The sequence below is a fragment of the Nelusetta ayraudi genome, unplaced genomic scaffold (genome assembly GCF_046127955.1).
Source record: "Nelusetta ayraudi isolate G7.1 ecotype Tasmania unplaced genomic scaffold, CSIRO-AGI_Nayr_v1 ptg000005l, whole genome shotgun sequence".
Lineage (NCBI taxonomy): Eukaryota > Metazoa > Chordata > Actinopteri > Tetraodontiformes > Monacanthidae > Nelusetta > Nelusetta ayraudi.
The window spans coordinates 3,352,511-3,372,500 of record NW_027466055.1 but is presented as its reverse complement, the minus strand read 5'-3'; the positions used below and the strand labels follow the sequence as shown (position 1 = coordinate 3,372,500).

Genomic DNA, 19,990 nt, shown 5'->3' with positions numbered 1-19,990 from the left:
AGCCCTGCAAAGGAAGGGAACACATCACAAAGAGTCAAATCAACATGAGGTGCTCAATAAGCCTCTACTGGTTAGACTGGTTCTCACCAGGCGACCATTCCTCTTGTTCTCTCGGATCTGCTGACCCAGACTCTCCAGCTCCAGCTGGTGGACCTGCAGGTACGACCTGACAACAACAACAACGAAAAGTCACACGTTTGGCTTTTCCTTGTTTTTACCCTTTTACTTTCCCTTTTTATCCATTCCAAGACAGTTGCGATGCAGAGGAGGACCTTCCTGCTCGGAGCCCATCCACTGAGAATGCAGGCAAACAGAGCCTGAGAGGTGTTTACTCACTGTAGGCCTCTGCGTAAGGCGGCGTACACTTCATCCAGCCGCTCGGGTTGGGGGGTTTTAGCGGGCGGCAGTTTGGTGGAGCCTGTGAACATCCTGCTTCCTTACAAGGCAGGTTTCCCTGGGATCAAACGGTGCTGAAGGAAGGAGAGAAAGATCACAGGATCCTCACTGATAAGGCCGTCAGTGCTGCCGCCTCCTGAGGGGCAGCGTGTCGCTTTTATAAGGAATCAGCGTTGCATCACATGGAAAACAAACAAACGGCTGAATGTTGAGTTAAGTTACCAAAAAAATAGCTAAAAAAATAGCTGCTGTTTTTTGGATATGAGCAGCTCCACTTGTAAGGAGGCGGCCATATTGCATTGATATACGTATCTACAGTGTGATTTTACTATGACATCACAGCTGATACAAGAGAGGGTGTGAGATTATGCAGGACGTTGGACAACAGGGATGGAGCTCACAAACGTTTTCCAACCGTTTGATGCTACAACATCCGACACACTGGGCCTTCGGTTGTGTTGTAGCACTCGAGATTGGCTCTTGGCCTCGAGACCACTTTTTAAGGGTCTCAATCTCGTCCTGGTTTCAGACCGGACGGATTCTGGATTTTTGATCAAGACCGGTCCAGACTCAGTCAATCAACAGGAAAGAATCCAGCTGCTGTTTTATGCTCTGTTTGTGACACCCAGAGTGAGACACCACCTTATTCCTAGTTAATCTATTTTATAATTTTATGAAGCAAAGTTGTTTTTGTAGAAAATGGTTCAAAATAGTTGGCAAAGCAAAAAATGCTAAACAAAATTATTAAACGATACCTTGCTGAAAATAAACGTTGCTGTTCGATTTGGACAAACTTGAATTTAAGAAAAGACACTGGCCAATTTCTTTCTGTTTTATTGTCATTTGTACATAAATATGTACATATTTGTTTGTTTGTTTGTTTTCTTTGATATATAAAGTCTTAGTCTTGTCTTGGTCTCGGTTGGTGCGGTCGAGACAGCAACACTGGGCCTTCAGGGTGAGCAACTAAAGAGAGGAAAAACAGGCAAAAGGTGTTGCTCACCTGTTGCGTGGAGTGAGACTGTCACTACTGCAGCATGCTTGGAGGGTTGAGCGTAGCACTTTGGCTCTAGCAGGCAGAGGGACATGTCCTGTAATTACGCAAAGAGAGGAGACCATTGAGACAAAAATGTTGCCGTTGTGTTTTGCGCCGTCCCCGACGGTGTGTTTCCTCCGCCGCCGCACTGTGATTATCACAGACTCTGATAATCACCGAGGCCGCGGGAGGGAAAACTGGGACGGAAGAACAAATGAGGATGTAAACCTCTGTTTTACTTCCTCTGTGCGGCCGCGCTGTTTTCTGTTTGGCCGAGTCTGACACACACAGTGGCGGCGGCTGCAGCAGCAGCAGCCGACAGAAGGCAGCAGTCGGCTTCTGCTCCGGTTCCCTTTCCTTCCACCGCCCCCTTCACATCTAACACCACAGCACAGGAAGTCTCATGGCAGGCCCTCCACACAGGAAATTCTACACAGAAGTTTGGCTGAGGAATATTAAAAGTGGCCCCTTGACTTTGTGTGAGAAGGATTTGATTTTTTTTTCTTTTCTTTTTCAACCTTCGGCCGGAGTTAAGCCATTAAACGTGCAGATTCGCGTGATGCCACAGGTTGGGGAAAACACGGGAAAAGGGGGTCGCGCCTGAGCTAATCTAGCCACAAAAGAGATTACAGACTTAAAGCACGGTAAATCTGTCAAGCGGCAGCCAAACCCATATTACCATATGGGATGTGTGAATGAGACGGTGCTGGACGAGGCAGCGAGTGACATCTGCTCTCCAGCGACGCCACTGAAAAGCAGCGGAGACGCAGTCGGAGCCTTATTAGGAGGCTACAGAGAACCCCCGCTACCTGTCGGGAGTTTCTGCCGAGGTGGAAAATACACAGATCGCAGATTTATGTAACAAAAGCCTTATTAGGGATCAACATTACTGAAATGAGAATAAGCTGCAGACAACCTGCTGTCTTCTCATGGCTTCCTGCCACACGGTGGGGATGTGGGCTCGGGGGGGTGGGTGGGGGGGGGAGAGGATGGTGGGGGGCAGGGGTCCAGTTAAACCGATAATCTCACTCACACACTGGTGGGATTACAGTGAGTTGGTCAGAGAAGGAAAAAGGGATCAAAAGAGAGGAACTTTGATAGAGGTACTTTGCTGGTGGTGTGTTTTGTCCCCGGACGCCGGCCTTGGCCCAGTGGCGGCGGCGCAGGTAGATCCACACATGATAAGAGGCGAGAGAGACACCTGACGCTCTGCGGGCCAGACGGAAACACAGAGAGTGGGGAAACCCCAGGGGTTTCGCTGATTGTGAGAGCCAGTCACTCTCACAGCGCTTCTGTCTATTCCATCTTGTTGCGTTGGAGATCATTAGCCTGATAAATCCTCTCCACGGGGCGCAGCGAACAAAGACGACACTGTTTACAATCACCTCACAAGACTGATTTCACCCCCCCGTTAAATAACGCCTCCTGGCGGTTGGCTGCGTGTTTACAGCCTGTTGAGGCCGAAGACAAACCCAGAATCATGCGTGTCATTTTGGCCTAGAAACCAATCCAATATTTATTTATGTAGGTGCCACTTTGTGAACAACTCATTTTTGGAGGGGTGTTAGACGTCCGTTTAGTCCGTCACTGACTATCTATGTCGTGCATTGGGCAAACTACGGCCCGGGGGCCATACGCGGCCCATTAAACTTTGTAATCTGGACCCCCCGAACGTGAAGGTATTTTATTGATAGTAAGTAAGTCACAAAATAGATGTATTTCATCCATTTCCTGTGTTTTAAGACTCATTTCAATAAAGAGCTAAATACCGCGGTGCTTCAAAGACAATGATTTTGTTCTAACTTGGCTTTGGTTCGTTTTCATAGGACATTAAAGCACATGTTTTCTACATATCCCATGATACATGTTTTTCTCCTGTGAGGCGGGTCACCAAAACACTCCATCCATCTGCTCTTGCCCACTGCCCCCCTTCTGCCGTATTTCAGAACCTATTGTGGCCCACCAGTCAAAAAGTTTGCCCACCCCTGGTCGGTGTCAATAAGCTGTTATAGGCGACAATCACTGCTCGTGTCTGGAGAATTCAGAAAACGTTCAGGAAGATGCAACGATTGAACATCAAGTCGATTCTCAATGCAACCGTTCCCGCAGCTTCTAATTATAGGGTTTTTGACAAGGTTGTGGCCAATTATATGAGTGCAAATGAGTAAACAGTAATCTTGAATTGACATAAATCCAACTAGTGTTAGTGTTATGACTCAGAAAGAGGAATAGAAAGCAATGTATATAAAGCCTCGGAGATGAATCATAGTCAGAACTGGAAGCGTTTTATTTCCTGTAGATTAGATCATGCACTAATGGACTATTTACTAACGATTAGACATCTCGTCTACAGAAACACAACAACAACAACAACAACAACAAGACCAGATGAAATTAATGTCCATCTACACTTGGTGGGTCCAAGTGTGAGTTGAAGAAGAAGAAGAAGAAGAAGAAGAAGAAGAAGAAGAAGAAGGGTGTTGGACTCCAATGGAGCCACCTCTATTCCAGATTACTGGATTAGCCTAACTAACCGGGCGGCAGGCCACTGGGTCGGATAAACACACTAGCACACCGCCGCCGAGCTCTCCCCCTTCGAGTTCTAACGGCAAAAGATGGAGGTCAGATGGGAAAGTTGGGAGACGCTTGTCCGACCGCATTTGGTATTCCGTTCATATCCCAACCCCGCACCCTGGAGCTAATCACAGGCCACAATAAACCGTCCCTCCTCGGCCGCGGTAGGACCCCCAAGGCCCCGAGCCTCCTGGTGGACTCAGCAGCTCCGAGCTAGCGGGTCAAACCCTCGCTGCCGAGCAGCAGCAGGAGGAGGAGGAGGAGGAGGAGGAATCCAACAAGCAACCGCAGCCATAAATTCAACAACATCACGGGGGGAAGCAACTTCGCCACGGATGGACCGGTGCCGCGGAGAAAATGTAACGGGCTGGTGGTTGGGAGGTCCCCGACGGAGGAAGCGGCGGCCCCTACCTCTGCTCGGATGTCCGACAGCCCGGATAAAATGTCCCGAGTCTCATTTCCAACACGATGCTCCACGCAGCTCGCAGCAGAGGTTTACTCTTGTTATGGGCGCTGTCCTTCTCCCTGATTTCGTAGTTTTTTTTTTGTGCGTGTGCGTGTGTGTATGTGTCCACAATCAAGTCAACGGTCGTAATCGAAAACGACTTCCTGTTGGAGATTTTCACGATAAAAGCATTGCCGAAATTCAAAGACCCCACCCCGGCACCACCACCACCACCATCACTATCATACTAATTTCTTGTTTTTATTCAAGACTCCATTTCTAGCGGCCTCAGACTTTTTGTCATAAAATAAAATTCTAGAGATTTAAAGGATGAGTCATTTTTAATTTAAGGGGAGGTAATGGACAAGATAGTTGCATTTTCGCAAAATATAATTAGCAACTTAGAAAGGTATTTAAAAAGAGAAGTGCACATCACCACAACACTAATAGGACTGATTTATTTTTTTTTTGTCAATAGATGTATTTGGGAAGGTAGATAAAGTTGATCCCTTGAGAATGAAATTTGACGTAAATAGTTAAATAATTATTGTAAAGTTTTTAATAAATTTTTCATACAAATTTGTATTGGATTAGGATATTTAGCATTCCTATCTGTGTTTTAAAAAGGGGTTAAAGAACCACCAACGCCAGAGAGATTCTCATTTAAACACGAATATTGTCATGGAGAATGAAATTGCTAAGTAAATTAATAAGCAGGAACAGTGAGCTGTTTGTAATTTGCCTACTGTAAACTGAATCAATGTTGACTTGTGGTTTGTCAAGTGTGAAACAGCATTCTTAATGAGAGGACACGCTGACCTAATGAAACCAGAATCTTATTTTGAAAGCAGAAAAAAAAAATATATACAAGTTTTAATAAGGCGCAGCCGTACTCTTATTCTGAAGCATTTGTCAACTAACAGGAAGTCACGTTTTGCTAGTTGCTGTGGCAACGTGGATGTACCATTTCTCCGGCGGAGATGTGTGTCTGTCACTGTTTTGTCCGTTGCCGTCCGTCCGAGCCTCGCTGGCGACTCCACAGTGAGAGCCACAGAAAAGAAAAAAAAACCACATGATGTGTCAGACGTGGTAGAAGACGAAGATTCCAAGAGACGTCAGCTGTCGCCTCGATAGTCGACCATGGTCAGACCATTTAAAAACACCGAGTAAAGGGCACCAGGCAAGGATTTTTCTTTTCCTGAGAACCCAAGTGGCTGTTGTGTTGTCCATTACAAATACTATTAACTCTTACAGTTCATTTATAACTATGGTAAAAGTGCACGTTTTAGAGTCATTTCAACACGTGGCAAAGACCCAATCTGTACTTTTAGCAACTTGTTGATTTTACTGAGGTGACTCAGAGGCTCCCAAACCACAAGAAACCACCAAGACTCACTCTTTTCTGTGTTAAATAAAGAACAAGAAAAAACCTTAACTATTCAGCCATGGTTGTCTTTTCTCTTTTCTTTCTCCCCCCCCTTCCCCCCCAATGGTACTGCAACTACGTCCTATTGCAGGGGTGGGCAAACTTTTCGACTAGTGGGGCTACAATGGGTTCTACAATGTGACAGAGGGGTCGGAGCAGGAACAGATGGAGTGTTTTTGGTGACCCACCTCATAGAAGAAAACAATATATATCATGGGATATGTAGAAAACCTGCTTTAATGTCTACTGAAAATGGACATCAAATATGACTTTAGCCCCCCACAGTATTTAGCTCTTTATTGAAATGACTCTTAAAACACTGAAAAAAAGATGAAATGAAATGCAGCTATTTTATGACTTACTTACTATTAATATAATTTCTTCAAGTTCGGCAGGCTGGATTAAAAAGGGCTGCATATGCACTCCAGGCCGTAGTTTGCCCATGCCTGTCCACTTGCATCATACTAAATTTATATTAAGAGCATATAATTATACTTTGATATTTCAGGCGCAAACTTGTGAATTGCCTTTTAAGGATGTATACATTCAGTAAAGTCATTAACATCGGACATTTGTAGTCATAGCGCAGGTCTCATAGGAAGGGACGCAGCCATATAGCACCACCTTGAGCCAAGAACGTGGATCCACTCTGGCTCTGGTAATTTCACTTTGACATGACAGTAAGCGAAGACACACGAGATCAAGAGCAACGTTTGAAAACATGATTCAAATATTTTTTGCTATACCATTTGGTGATTGCTCTTCACACCTTGTAAAGTTAAACACTGCCCCCCCCCCCCCCCGCCCCCACTTTCCTTTGACTAAAACAGATAGAAGTTGTCATTTGAAATGGAATTGGTCAAGAAAAACAACTGATGCAAAAAAAAAAAAAAAAAAGAAATACAAAAAAAAAATCTTAAAATTGCAGCGAGGTTCACAATTGCTGGCAGTGTGACAGTCTCCACAGGTCCAATCAACTGCAGTGTCAAATTTGAACGTTCTTGAGAAATACAAATTAGTGAAGATCTTAATATCAAGTCATCCTTTTAATAAAATATATTTGCAAGCAAAAAATGCAGTCAGGTGTTTTTCAGCTCTATCAGATAAACAGTTTTCCATGCAACTTCAACAACAGCCAAGCATAGACTGACTTCCATGATCGACATCATGACTGCTGCAGAAACCTGAGACAACAATGTCAATGTCTACTTTTTTTTTTATTGGTTGTACAGTCATACATCCGGTCTCGCTGCCACGCAGTTAAAATATTATTTAAGCTGCTACGTTGCATTGCCAATGGTACAAAAACGGAAAATATCAACCCAAAGTGGAATGGCTACACAAGGAAACTGCACAGGGTTCTTTCCTGGAACTCATCAGTGACAATGTTTAGTACATATGCATTATCTAAGGTGTTACAGTAACAAGAAAGGAGCATAAGATAAGCAGTCTATTAAGCATCTAAAAACTAGATAGGCTTTTAAAAAGGAAATTTACTAATTCCCCCCCGAAAAGAAAACAAAAATCAAAATAGAATTTTTCTTATCTTTTGTGGCTGTGATTAATGGCTGTATCATCTCCCTGAAAATTGCCCCTTTCACCTACAACCCATTGACACTTCTGATGATGTAGCAGTATTTTTTTTGTCTTAACCGAGAGGTGCGCAGAACTCCTCCATAAGAATTTCACACATTTGTTTCGAACTATGGCAAAGAACAACAGCAAAAAGTAAAAGGTCCACATTTGGTGTACTACTACCTATTTACAATTTTAAACCATTGACACGCAGGTTGACAGCAAATAAAACGAGGGCTTAATGAGAAAACTTGTGGAAAAAAAGAAAGAACCCAGATGGTTTGTTTTACATGCACGATCTTGATTTAGCGAGGAGTCTAAACACCAAAAGGCAACAATGAGAAGGGTAAAGATACTGCTCTCAATTACAGCCACTCCAAACACAGATGTTCTGAAATGCGTATTTTGGTAAGTAAATCCTTATTAAAAAAATCTTTTCAACCTCCAAGTCTTTATCAATATATGATTAAAAAGCAAATCTTAAATTACAACAGTGATTTTTTTTCTTTTTTTAAGATGCAAGTGTTTGGAATCCTAAATTCCAAGGATTAAAACCATGGTGTAATTTGCGTGTTTACTTCTTTTCACCCTTGCATCCATCACCGGTCCATCATGCTGAGTATCATCTCGGGGGTCAGATCTCCGTTGGGCGGAGCCTCAGACATCTGCACCTCCTGTCCAGACTCCTCCGCCTGGGACAACTCTTCCATCTGAATGGTGGACTTGCCCTCGCCGACCACCACCTGCTCTACAATCTCATTGTTGCCGTCGTCCTGCTCGTCTTGGTCGGCGCCCACCTCCTTCTTCACGATAATGTCATCCACTTCTCCGGTGGCCTCGTCCTCCACTCGAATGATGGCAGCCGCTGTGGAATTGACATTTTCAAGTCAGTCTCCGACTTCAAAAATATGAAAAAAAATCCCTATCAGAGGGCACTTGAGGGGTTCTGAGGGCGACACTCACCGGCAGGCTTGTTCTTTGGAGGACGCCCGCGCTTTCTCTTCACTGGGGGTTCCACGGGGGCTGGGATGGGGACAACTGGCGGGGCCTGTTCCACCTCGATCTCACTCAGCAGCTCGTCTTCCTCGTCCACCTCGTCCTGTTCAGCCTCTGCACGTGGAGGAGACAAAGAGGTGAGTCACCCTCTGACGCCACACATGTAAGCGATTGTTGAAGGTAGGAATGTGGCAGAGCATCCATGAATGCAAAACACATTAGACCAAAGCAGCCACTGCATTTCCTGCGCGACGTCAGCATCGTGGTGTGCATAGTGCAGCCAGATGCTGGCGTTTTCCTTCTGTTGCAACGGTGCATTCTGGATACTAATATGTAGTTCAGCATACAGGACAACATCAAACCAGGTGGGTTTCGCACCTTAAAGACATTTCTAAAGTTTTGTGTTAATGTTAGGCAAAAAAACAAAACAAGCAAATTAAATTACCAGTATCGTCATCGTCGTCATCTTTCCTAGACTGCATCTTCCTCTTCCTGCCCCGGCGACCCCTCTTGGGTGTGGGAGTACCGTTCTCTTCATCAACCACGTCGTAACCGACGCAGTTCTCAGTGTGACGCAGCATGGTGTTCTGTGATCACATACACACCAATTAGACACGCAGTACCCAACGTGTGCACGTGTCCCATCAGAGAGCGAGCGAGCGAGCGAGCTTCAACTTACTCTGCGGGTGAACGTCTTGTTACACTTGTTGCAGACAAATGCAGTGGGGACAAAGTTGGGGTCGTGGTAGCGCTTGAAGTGCATGTCCAGCAGCTGTTTCTGTCTGAACGTCTTCTCGCACTGGCTGCAGGCAAATGGCTTCTCCCCGGTGTGCGTGCGCTTGTGCATGATCATATGGCGCTCCTGTGTCCGCAAAAGAAAAGAGGCGTTGACTTCACCGCGCACGTCAACACCGCGACGGTCGCACACGGTTTCGCCCCGATACGCACTTGTCTGCAGCAGTAGTCACACTGATCGCACTTGAAACGCTTCTCATTCTTGTGAGTCTTCTGGTGCTGGATGAGGGCGTATCGCTCGTGGAAGACAGCATCGCAGTAGCGGCATTTCTTTCCCGTCTCGATGAATGAATGCTGTTTCCGCAAGTGGACGCCTGCAACAGAAATGAAAGGAGCGCAACAGTTCGTCAGGGATGCAAAAAAAAAAAAAAACATGTGCAGATCTTTATACAATCATACACACGCCAAACACAAATGTCTCGACTTGACTTAAAATTATTTTTTTGGCACAGCTGTGACTTGATGTCAGGCTTCAGCAGTTAAATAGCACAGATTTAACATGGCAGAGAAGAGTGCATTACTAACCCAGGTCACTTTTGCGTGCGATGACGGTGTCACAATGGGGACAGTGGAACTTTGCCACATTCTCAGTGTGTTTCTGCAGGATGTGCATCTTCATGGTGCCGCTCTGTGTGAAACGCGCGTGACAGATGTAGCACTCGTATGGCTTCTCGCCTGCGACACAGAGGAGAGACGTCAGCAAGTCAGAGGATGAACCACATCTTGTACCCCCCCATCCCCGAGGGACAGATCGAGTCCATTACCTGAATGTGTCCTCATGTGCCTCTTCAGCTTGTAGGTGTCTCTGCTGGCGTAGCTGCAAAGGCTGCACTGGAAGGGCCGTTCCCCTGTGTGGGACCGGATGTGTCTTTTCAGCTTGCTCACCTGAAAAGGGCGATCGTTAGAAACCCAGCGACAGGAGCTTCAAGGAAGTCGCCGGCCGAGCGCCACGAGCGACAGACAGCCTACCTCCACGCTGCAGTAGTCGCACATCGAGCACTTGAAGGGCTTCTCGTGCGTGTGTTTGTAGCGGCGATGGCGCACCAACTCGCCACTGGTCACAAATGCCATGTCGCAGTCTGTGCACTTGTGTGGCCTGGTGCCTAAACAAACAGAGGTGTTAGAACGAAGGTCTGCCACCGCCATTACTACTGCTGCTGCAGTTCCTGGCCGTTCAATCACCTGTGTGTGTGTTGAGATGGTTCCTCAGCAGAGTGACTGTTCGGAACGCTCGTCCACACAGGTGACATTTGTGGGGTCTCTCGTCCGTGTGGCTCTTCATGTGCCGGTCCAGGTTGGAGCGTCGCGGGCAGGTGTAGCTACAGAGCTCACACTGGAACGTCTTCTTTACACCTTTGGGTGCGGAACGGAAACCATCCATTAGCTCAAGACAAGCCACTAGTGTGTGTGTGTGGGGAGGGGTGGGGGTCAAATTAAACACAACACTGTCGAACCTTTCTTCTTGATCTTGGTGGGTTTGGGTGGCTTCATGTTGCCCACGACCTTCTCGGCATTCACCTCAGACAGCAGACCTTCCTGCTGCTCCTCCTCAAAGTCATACACGGAAACATCCATGTCACGGTCTCCCTCCCCGTAGCGGAGGCGGCTCTTTTTCCCTTTTTTCCCTTTGCGGAGAGTGGTAATGGGCTGGTAGTCTGGGTCCTTGGTCCACTCAGGATCTTCTTGTTGGGGAACAGCAGCTTCTACCTCTGCTGCCCCCTCTTCTTCCTCTTCATCCCGAGGACCTTGAAGCTCATCGTGGGCTGCCTGGAGCTCTTCCTGTTCTACTGTCTCCACTTCGCCATTAGCGCCCACTTTTACTACCTGGGTTATAAAAAAAGAAGTTTTTTTTTTAGCGAACAAATCCTGATCACCTGAATGGCTGGTGTATCACAACAACAGGTCCAAAGTTGTATCTTACCTGAAAGCCTTCAGGCAAGGGAAGCGTGTGGCAGATAACAGGCTCTGCGTCCTTGTTACCGGTCGATGCATCTACATAGGTGGCATGAAGCCCTTCTACAGTTGTAGTTGTGACTGGCACCTGGACCAGCTGAAGCTGACCCAGCCCTAGTGCAGCCCCTGCCTGTTCTTCCATGTTCACCACCTGGACAGAGGAAGAAAAATAGACGCCAATCAGATGAAAAGTTTATTGCACTATAACTGATATTGAGAGACGCGATGCAACTTCACTCCTACAAACCTGAAGCGTGATGATCTGACCCTCATCGCCACTAGTGACGGTCACTGTGCCGCCACCATCCAACACCTCTGTTTTCATCTGGAGAAGAGTGGGATCCAGGGCATCCATCACCATCATCTCCATGTTACCAGCTACCTCTCCCTGCGGGGCAATGGCTGCCCCTTGCATCAAGGCATCCCCGCCTTCGGACAGCACTTTTCCGTCAGCCTGTGGGGTCTCCATGGAAACAACATCATCCTCCATGGCGAGGGGCCAGCTGGAAACCTGAGCACAGCGGGCCTTTATTAAAATTAGACACCTTGTAGCGACGGCTATCCAAGTGTGCTATGAGTAAGTAAAAAATACAAGAAAAAAAAATAATGCAGTCGTACCAGAAATTCATCAGACATTTGCAGTTTGTTAAACTGAAAGTCATCGAATTCAAAAATAAATGTTAAAAAGCAACAACAATATCCTTATTCTATTTTATTTTACTTACACCAGAGAATGCTCAATTTATATTACTCTAAACACCACATTCTGACTACATGGACGCACAAGGATTTAAACTACAAGAGATTGCACTTTAAAGTTTTTCTTAATTCACTTACTTTACTTTGACAACACCCTTCTATTGGGTCAAACGCAATATCTGCAAGTTGTGCACACAGCTATGCCACAACAACACCGTGGGACAGTTAATTGGAAAATATCTAAATTTCTGTATAATTCTTAAAAAAAAAAGAGAGAAAGAAACTCACTGAGGTTTCTTCTCGGAGACCAACTCACGCGGATCGACCTCGTTTTGAAAAGGCTTTATTGAAACATATGCTGCTCAACAGCAAGCACTGTAATGATGACAGTGAATTTAACCACACTGCAGACAAAATACAGCAATATGCGACACCGGCGTGCATTCGCAAATGCACCGTTAATCGTGACGTGGAGAAATCACTTTAAACTCATTTGAAGAAATAAAAAGACACACGTTTGAATTCGTCCATCGAACGGCGGTTAAACCCAGCGGAGTTTTGAGAGTCACGTTCGACCGTATTTCCGTTTACATCTACTTTGAAGGTTGTGTGGAAAAGTGCGTATTTTCCCAAAAAAGAGACTCTTAAAGTTTGCGAGCACGTGGATTTCACGTCGACGACGTGTAGATATAACCCGCAACGCTAAACTGCGCCAAAAGTGACTTTAAGTTTCAAAAGTGGCGTTTTGCGCTTTTTCTGCGCTGCCCCACAGATGACTTAACTTAAATCGTTGGTGTGATCTATCTGATCGCTAAAAATAGTGGTTGATGTAGTCACTTATATAATGTATTTGGGGGCGCACTCAATGATAACATTTCGTTTGGAGTTAGGGGCATAAACGGCGTGCAAGCGCTCCGCGGTTAAAACACTGCGAAGTAGTCCGACACCAACTCGTGTTAGTTGGTGGGTTAACTCGGGAGGCGCGAGTACGTCTGAAAACAGGAAACAAAGGGCACGATAAAATGGACGACAGGCCCGAACTAACTTAAAACAGAAACACGAAATATTGCATCCATCCCTGTGCAAATTGTCGAAAATATCAGCCAGAATGCACCAAAACGTACAACTGAGACCGGGAGTTACAGTTTATAGACGGATTAAGTGCATTTTGGACAACGATAGAGGGAGACAAACACCCCCCGCCAGCCGCCTGGCCGGTAAGCCCTACCGTGACACCTAGAGGCCGACGACGGCTCCTACAAAAACGTTTCCGTGTTTGGAGGCAAAGGAAGAGTTTTACTTACTCCCTGCAACTTCTTTCCCCCGTTATATTCACTTGGGCCTTCGGTGAATGTGGTCGGTCCCTTAAATCTGGTTGAGACGGTCTGATCTTCCTCAGCGGCGAGCTAATAGTTTTCTCCCGCTTTGGCAGAGTGGGCCCAACACAAAATGGCGGCCCATAAGAGCTTGTGCGGCTGCGCAGACGGAGCAACCAAAGGGGTAAATGGGCGTGGTCTTTCCGTGGCTGTGAGTGATGGGCGCCAGATTTGAATTTAGGCGTGGGCGTGGCGTCGGAAGAGCTCGACGACCGTAACGATAATGCTCGTAATAAAATATTTTTAGCATTTTTAAATATCTACTGAATAACTTTGACGGGGCTGTGGCGCCAACATCGATAGCCTCCTCAAATTAGCGATGGCATGAGTTAACGAATTATAATTCCCTCAATAGAAGCAATTCATAAAATCTGTCACCAGAGGGCAGTGTGGAAATGTAGGGTAAAACCTCTCGACCACAGATCGTGTCAATGTAAATGTTCCCTCAACACACACTCCATGTAATTTGAAAATTAAACGATGTTAGTGTGCCACTAGTTGCTTAACTGTATTGGGTATTAGGGAACTTATGAGCTCTTCTGTGCAGAGCAACTTTAAATTATTATAAAAAAAATTAACTTGGAATTCAAATCTTGTTCAACACTATTCTTTGTAACATTCTCAACAACAAAGGGACATTTAAAGAAATTAGACTGAAACTGTTGGTGGTGCAGTGAGTTGATTAACAGTGTTAGGAAAATAAAGAATGGCATGGAAAGTAGGAATGACCTTTTGTGGCATCACTGTTGTATTAATTGCAATGGAAAGATACCAAGTTTTTATTTAGTGTGCAAAAATAACATTATTTCGCATGCATCAATACACAAAAAACTATATATATATATATATATATATATATATATATATATATATATATATATATATATATATATATATATATATATATATATATATATATATATATATATGTGTGTGTGTGTGTGTGTGTGTGTGTGTATATTACATATATTACAGGTTTGGAAGAAAATATAAAATAATCACAATGCAGTGTAAATAATATCATTGTAATTCTTCAGTATTTCAGAATTTGAGGCAAGCTTTCAACAAATCATAGGAGGAAATATCGTGAATAAGATGCATTGAAATTCATGCTTGTAGGCATGTGCTGTTTTTCAGATTTTTTAATGAGGCTTTCAGCAGTTTCTCCCAAAAGCATCTTGAGATTCTCCTGGAATGTGTGTTCAGAATGAATTATAACATCTCCCAAATTGACATGCTACTAATACATGTAAATCTGTGAATACACCAGCTTGCCCTGTCACATTCTGCATTTGGGAGCATCTTGCCTGCATATTAAATAAATTATTAATTTGTTACATAACAACGAGAACATTATGTTCAATTCTACTGTTTTCACCCCAGTATTTTCAAAGAGTTAAACTCATAGGCAAAGGCAAAGAGATGAGACAGATTCAAATATGATGACTTTATTGCTCCTCTAACTGCCGGTCCCTTTTTTATCACCATCTTTTTTTCATAGTCTTCCCCTCAGAGGGGAGGGGGCAGAGAAAGGCGAGGTTCTGTTGTCAGAGCTGTCAGTCTTGCCAGCTTGGCCCCGCCCACCACAGTGGAGGCATTACATACTGCTGGTGCTCCTGCTCTTAGCAACGGTGCCTCAGCAACAGACCTCCACAGCAACAGCGTGCAGTGTCTCCCCAATGGAGCTGCCATTGGGCGGACCAGCGCTCCGGCACTACACCCAGAGCAGACCGAGACCTCACCGACAAAAATTGAACTACCGTCCCAGCAGGCTGCAGGTACTGTGGAAAAGGGAACAGCAGGGTTTTTAGCAAGATGGGATTTGAGGAGAAGGATGCATGTGTGTGTGTGTGTGTGTGTGTGCGTGCGTGTCTGTATGTGTGTGTGTGTGTGTGTGTGTGTGAGGGGGAGAGTGGAGAGAAAATGGAAGGGAATGAGAGAGGAGAGATGCAATAGGGTACAGAGGGGAGAGGCAGGGGGAAGGGAAGGATGGAGGGGGGTGCTGTGAGAGATGCTTGAATAAGGCAGTCCCTTTGTACCGGTCACCGGCTCTCTGAGCAACCAACCCTGGTATTTGACAGAATGTATTCCTGTCCTCTCTCTCTGGCGGTTAGAAAAGAGCTGGCGGTGCTTTTTTGTTCTATTCGTTTGCGTGACCACATTTGAAGGGTGTGATCGTATTTTATGATGCTGTCACAGAGCTACTAGGCTATCGACACAGAGTCACTCCCTCAGAGTCAATGGCCAGGGAGACAAAAATCAGGCAATTCCCCCGCAGGATATCATGTGACGGTGACTTCTGCATTATAAGCGTCCTGCAGCCAAGCTCCTGCCATTTATTGATGATTATGGAAACAGATGTTAAATTTATTGGCGAGGACATGGCGCCGCAATTTTCATATCATGTTACCTGCATCGACAAAATTAGTTATCCTGCAGAGATTCTCCGTGTAAAATCAAGAGACGCCGCACCCCCATTGTACGTTACTGAGCAACTGACTCCCAGGAGGCTGGCTCGTAGCATGACTGCATGAGAGATCCTCACCGAAATACACCTGAAGAGGCAGAGAAAAAGCTAGTGCCAGAGTGTGTGGGTTTTTCCAGAGATGGGGCTTATGTAACGTAAAGTTCCATATGACGCTAGTTTGCTTGTGTGCATTGGTTTGTTCTCTGGCATTAAAATGTGTTTTCTGTGCGTTTTTGTTTGTGTTTATTAGGAGACGATAATTGAGAGTGAAAATGAAGTCCTTGAGTGTATGGGAAGGGTGGATGAAGGAGTTGAGGAGTTCTTTACTAAGCGAGTACTTCCAAGTGACACAGTGGATTCAGAGTGAGTATGACACATTGGTCTCTTTTCACTTCCTTGATATTTGGTTGATTTTTGTGCAGGCCCTTGTACAACAGCTCGACTTGCTTTGCACCATAAAAGTAAAGGCACACAGAATTGATTTGGTATATGATCCTTTATTAGAATTAAGCCAGATGAGGAATCTATCACGGTTCAAGAAGCGGCTCCTGCCAGCGCCGCCCCTTGTCCACCGCAAACAAAAACCCTCAGGAGGAAGCTCGGTGATTTCTTTACACTCAAAAAGAGACGAACCCTCAAATCAGAGGCGAGCCAGGAAGGGCGTCCCAAAAAGGCCTCCATTGCAGACCTTATCCGCCCGCTCCGGGAGGTTGCAAGAGCCGACAAAGAAAAGGATAAAGATAAAGTGAAGGAACATGACAAGGAGAATGATAAGGAGAAAGTTAAAGAACAGCCCAGCAGTGTCCCTGGTGAACCAGCTGTTGAGGAGACACCTGCTTCTGGGGTTCCACCGCTGAGAGGTGATGCAGCGCCTCCCCGCAGAGCTCTCAGAGAGGGGAAGTCCCAGTCACTCATCTTATTGTCTGGAACAGCAACACCAGGGACTACTAATGCCAGAAACACTGCAAAGGTAGGCGTCGGTAGTGATTAATTTATATCTATATGAAGATAAGTAGGTTACTTTGCTTTTAAAACAGAAATCAACATTGTGCTGTTGCTGATTTCAGAAATCCCTTGAAGGCCAACATAGCTTTGAGCAGAAACTTCATTTCATGCTTCAGCGTATTGGTGTTTCAAAAGCACAGCAAGGAGAGGCACAGGTGTGTGAATGTCCAGATTTAGATGAGTAATGATGATGCACAAATCGTATGGAACATTTAAATTCTTGTTTGACTTTTGTAGAACCAGGAGGGAGAGATGAAAAAAGCAGACTCTGAAGGTAGGTCATTTTATCTGTATCTCTGCTCCAGCTCAGTGTTAATGACGCAAATTAATCTCATTGCTATTTGAACCAGAATGTGAAGCCTTTCAACATGGGTCAGTTCATTATTAAAACCGTACATTTTTCTTTAGCCGTGTCTATCTATTACGGCTAAATAATGTAGGATTAATTGCTACGGTGAAGAGAAATGTAAATGGTCTCTGTGCCATAGGTACTATCATTGACAGTAAACCTGAGCCACCAGCTACTTTCACAAAACCGAGGACAATGTCTGCATCATCAGGTAAAACACAACCAAGCACAGATACAATTGGCTATATGGGTAAAATAATAAACAGTCTTTCTTTTTTTTTAATATCCTGTAGACACAAGACATCAAATCCGCCCAAGTGTGTCAGCACATGAGTCAGCCGGAAAACCCGCTTTGCTTCCAAAGCCAGTTCTCAGGCCTGGCCCACCTCCCACAACATCTGGCCGAAACACACCTGAGAATGAGCTGGCCCAGATCCAGGAAGGGGAGACCAACACACCCACTAAATTAAGTCAGAGTGCATCTGCATCCACCTCCGCTGTTCCTGCGCTCACAGCTATCACCACCGTTTCTGAAGTGACAATCTCAAATGCTGTCCCTGTCTCAACCAATCTTACAATTTCCCACTCAAGTACTGGAACACCACTTGAAGCAAATGTATGCGCTGACTCCATTAAAGCAGCTAATATGTCCCTAGACGACGTAGAGCTTAACAAAATACCCTCCATCCCTGAAGAAGCTGATGCTCTGGCCACTAAATTACCCACCAGTAGCTTACCAACAACCGTTGCTGGTACCACTACACCCACTGAGGCCCTCGTTGCTCTTACAGCTGCTTCTACTGAATGCATTACTCCAGGCCTTTCTGTCACTCCACAGTCAACAACAAAAACTATGCCTTCAGTCACCACTTTGAAAGCTGCCTCAGCTGCCAAAAATGAGGGTCTGGATTCCACACCATCAAAGATTCTGTCAGCAGAAGTCTCAGAGCTCAGTGATTCCCGCTCCATAGATGCTGCTTCTGCTGTTGACAGCGCTTCCATTTTTACCACCATTGCAGCTTCTTTACCCTCCACCAGCATATCGAATGTTGCAACTACTATCAGTTTAGTTACTAAAGTTAGTGATGAGCCAACTTTAGCCACCTCTGGCTCTGAAACTTCAAAATCATCATCTACAATACCAACAAGCCAGCCTGCTAATACCATCACCACCACCAACCCCCCATCCTCATCTCTGGACTCCTCTGCCCTCACCCTCACCTCCACTAGTCCATCATCCACCACATGCACCAATTCTGTCTCTGGTTCTACCGCTACTCAGCCAGCCCTTTCTAATTCTGCTGATGTCCCCCCTCCATCCCCTTTGGTGAGTGAAACGAGCAGTACAGACACCACAGCCATTACTGCCAGCGGAACAAGTGTAGAGACTACCGCCACCACTTTGAAAACCACAGCTGCAATCAAATCCCCAATTATGACTGAGTCAGAGCCAGCTCACACTAACAACATCACCAGTACCCTTGCACCAAATATCTCTGGCCTCCCTGCCACTGATGTGGCATTCTCTCAAGATTTGACTGGTCCAGTACAGACTTCTACTAAAGACAGTGTTGAACCTGCAAAGAAAAGCATAGGTAAGTTTGCATTTCTGTAAATATTTCATCATTTATTGCATGTGCTTAAATGATGGCAATAATCCTAACCAATATGATTTTTTTTTTTCTGAAAAGAAGAAGTGGAGTTTGAAGTTGCCCCAGCAAAAGAGAAAATCAAGTCTGATCAAAGTGAGGTTGCAAAGGGAGACACAAAGAGTGATAAGGAATATGATAAACTGGCTCCTGTCAACAGCGACATCATAAAGAAAGAAGTTCAGGAGGGCAGCATGAAAGCAGAAGAGGATGACATGAAAAAAGAAGTTGTTCTACCTGTGTCAGGGAAAGAGGCAGAGCAACACAGCAGCAAGGAGACAATGACAGGGAAGAAACAAGAAGCAACTAACCCAGTGGATGAAAAGTAAACGGAAAGAAATTGCTTATGTGGGACCAACAACTGTGACAGGGCGAGAGGCCACAGTGTGTTGATGAGCAATTAGAAGGAGGGGGGGGTGATCCATGGCACTTCCTACAGGGACCACCACATTTTCAGCAGCACACCACACAGGGTGGGCCACTGGACCAAAGAACTGAGATCCCCTTGGTGTGATGTAATCCACAAATCCAGCAGTGTCTTTGTCCTTTTTTAACTTTAGTTTGAATCTTTGCATTGCACGTATGATTATGTACTATAAGAAAATTACTGTGGTAAGATACACCGTGTTTACAAGAGATGGATAAGAGACATACATATGACTATTAAATGGAATATTGATTGACACAGTCATTCTGTTTGTGTTGTTTATGTGAATGTTTTAACAAAAGAAAGTCTGCTTGATCATGTCATACAATTGCTCACATTGTTGTGAGAGATGTTCAAAAAACAAGATGGGATTAATTATCATGCACATATGTAAATGCACACCTAAACGCACACACATACCCTTTTCCCATAATGCATTACTTATAAACAGATGTTAAAATTTTAGTCAAATTGAATTTAAATAAAATAAACTGCTGAATACAGTATAAGAGCAGCTGACAATATGAATTATTTCTTGTTAATAGTAAGGTGTTATTATTTCAGGTGTGTGCATCTTTGCCAATCAAATAACGCATTTTATCTATTAATTATTGACCCACAGTAATGCAGCAATGTTAAGAGTCAAACGTATTAAACCGACAAATATAATCAACATACACACATTTATATCTATAGTTTCAATGTCGAGTAAAACCAACGTATGTACGTGAAGCACGGTGTAGCAAACGGCAACGAACAACAAACGTCACTTTAACAGCGTGCGGCGAAATGTCGGCCGTCGTCAGTACATCCTCCAAACCA

The 19,990-nt window shown here is 44.9% G+C and overlaps 4 protein-coding genes across 6 annotated transcripts in view; 2 read left to right on the top strand and 2 right to left on the bottom strand.

The window, feature by feature from the left end:
- Positions 1 to 4,635, bottom strand: part of LOC142903814 (rho family-interacting cell polarization regulator 1-like) — a 15,438-nt gene extending 10,803 nt beyond the window's left edge. Inside the window, exons 1-5 of one of the 2 annotated variants that reach the window (XM_076049665.1) lie at positions 4,418 to 4,635; positions 1,380 to 1,487; positions 337 to 529; positions 88 to 166; positions 1 to 4 (exon numbers count right to left, since the gene is read on the bottom strand). The exon at positions 1 to 4 is cut by the window's left edge and continues 20 nt beyond it. In XM_076049665.1, the coding sequence (XP_075905780.1) occupies positions 1 to 4; positions 88 to 166; positions 337 to 428 (175 nt within the window). In that variant the 5' untranslated portion in view covers positions 429 to 529; positions 1,380 to 1,487; positions 4,418 to 4,635. The remainder of the gene's footprint in view (positions 5 to 87; positions 167 to 336; positions 530 to 1,379; positions 1,488 to 4,417) is intronic. The other variant, XM_076049656.1, reaches the window with a different exon arrangement.
- ogfod1 (2-oxoglutarate and iron-dependent oxygenase domain containing 1) overlaps positions 1 to 19,990 on the top strand; it is a 98,395-nt gene that overhangs the window by 70,750 nt on the left and 7,655 nt on the right. The gene's annotated exons all lie outside the window — the stretch shown is intronic.
- On the bottom strand, positions 7,076 to 13,358 carry ctcf (CCCTC-binding factor (zinc finger protein)). The gene is made up of 13 exons (XM_076049645.1): positions 13,200 to 13,358; positions 11,444 to 11,707; positions 11,165 to 11,347; positions 10,698 to 11,067; positions 10,426 to 10,596; positions 10,213 to 10,346; positions 10,008 to 10,128; positions 9,769 to 9,918; positions 9,397 to 9,557; positions 9,128 to 9,310; positions 8,894 to 9,035; positions 8,416 to 8,562; positions 7,076 to 8,317 (listed from the first exon to the last, which is right to left on the bottom strand). Exons 2-13 carry the CDS (start codon positions 11,684 to 11,686, stop codon positions 8,052 to 8,054), a joined length of 2,271 nt encoding a protein of 756 aa, XP_075905760.1. The 5' UTR covers positions 11,687 to 11,707; positions 13,200 to 13,358; the 3' UTR covers positions 7,076 to 8,051.
- Positions 12,917 to 19,426, top strand: LOC142903793 (uncharacterized). 2 transcript variants are annotated; one of them, XM_076049633.1, is made up of 9 exons: positions 12,917 to 13,112; positions 14,773 to 15,049; positions 15,989 to 16,101; positions 16,243 to 16,708; positions 16,806 to 16,898; positions 16,981 to 17,017; positions 17,232 to 17,303; positions 17,386 to 18,687; positions 18,787 to 19,426. In XM_076049633.1, exons 2-9 carry the CDS (start codon positions 14,951 to 14,953, stop codon positions 19,068 to 19,070), a joined length of 2,466 nt encoding a protein of 821 aa, XP_075905748.1. In that variant the 5' UTR covers positions 12,917 to 13,112; positions 14,773 to 14,950; the 3' UTR covers positions 19,071 to 19,426. The 2 variants fall into 2 exon arrangements, with proteins under 2 accessions (XP_075905748.1, XP_075905739.1); XM_076049624.1 differs by having other exon boundaries at positions 18,784 to 19,426.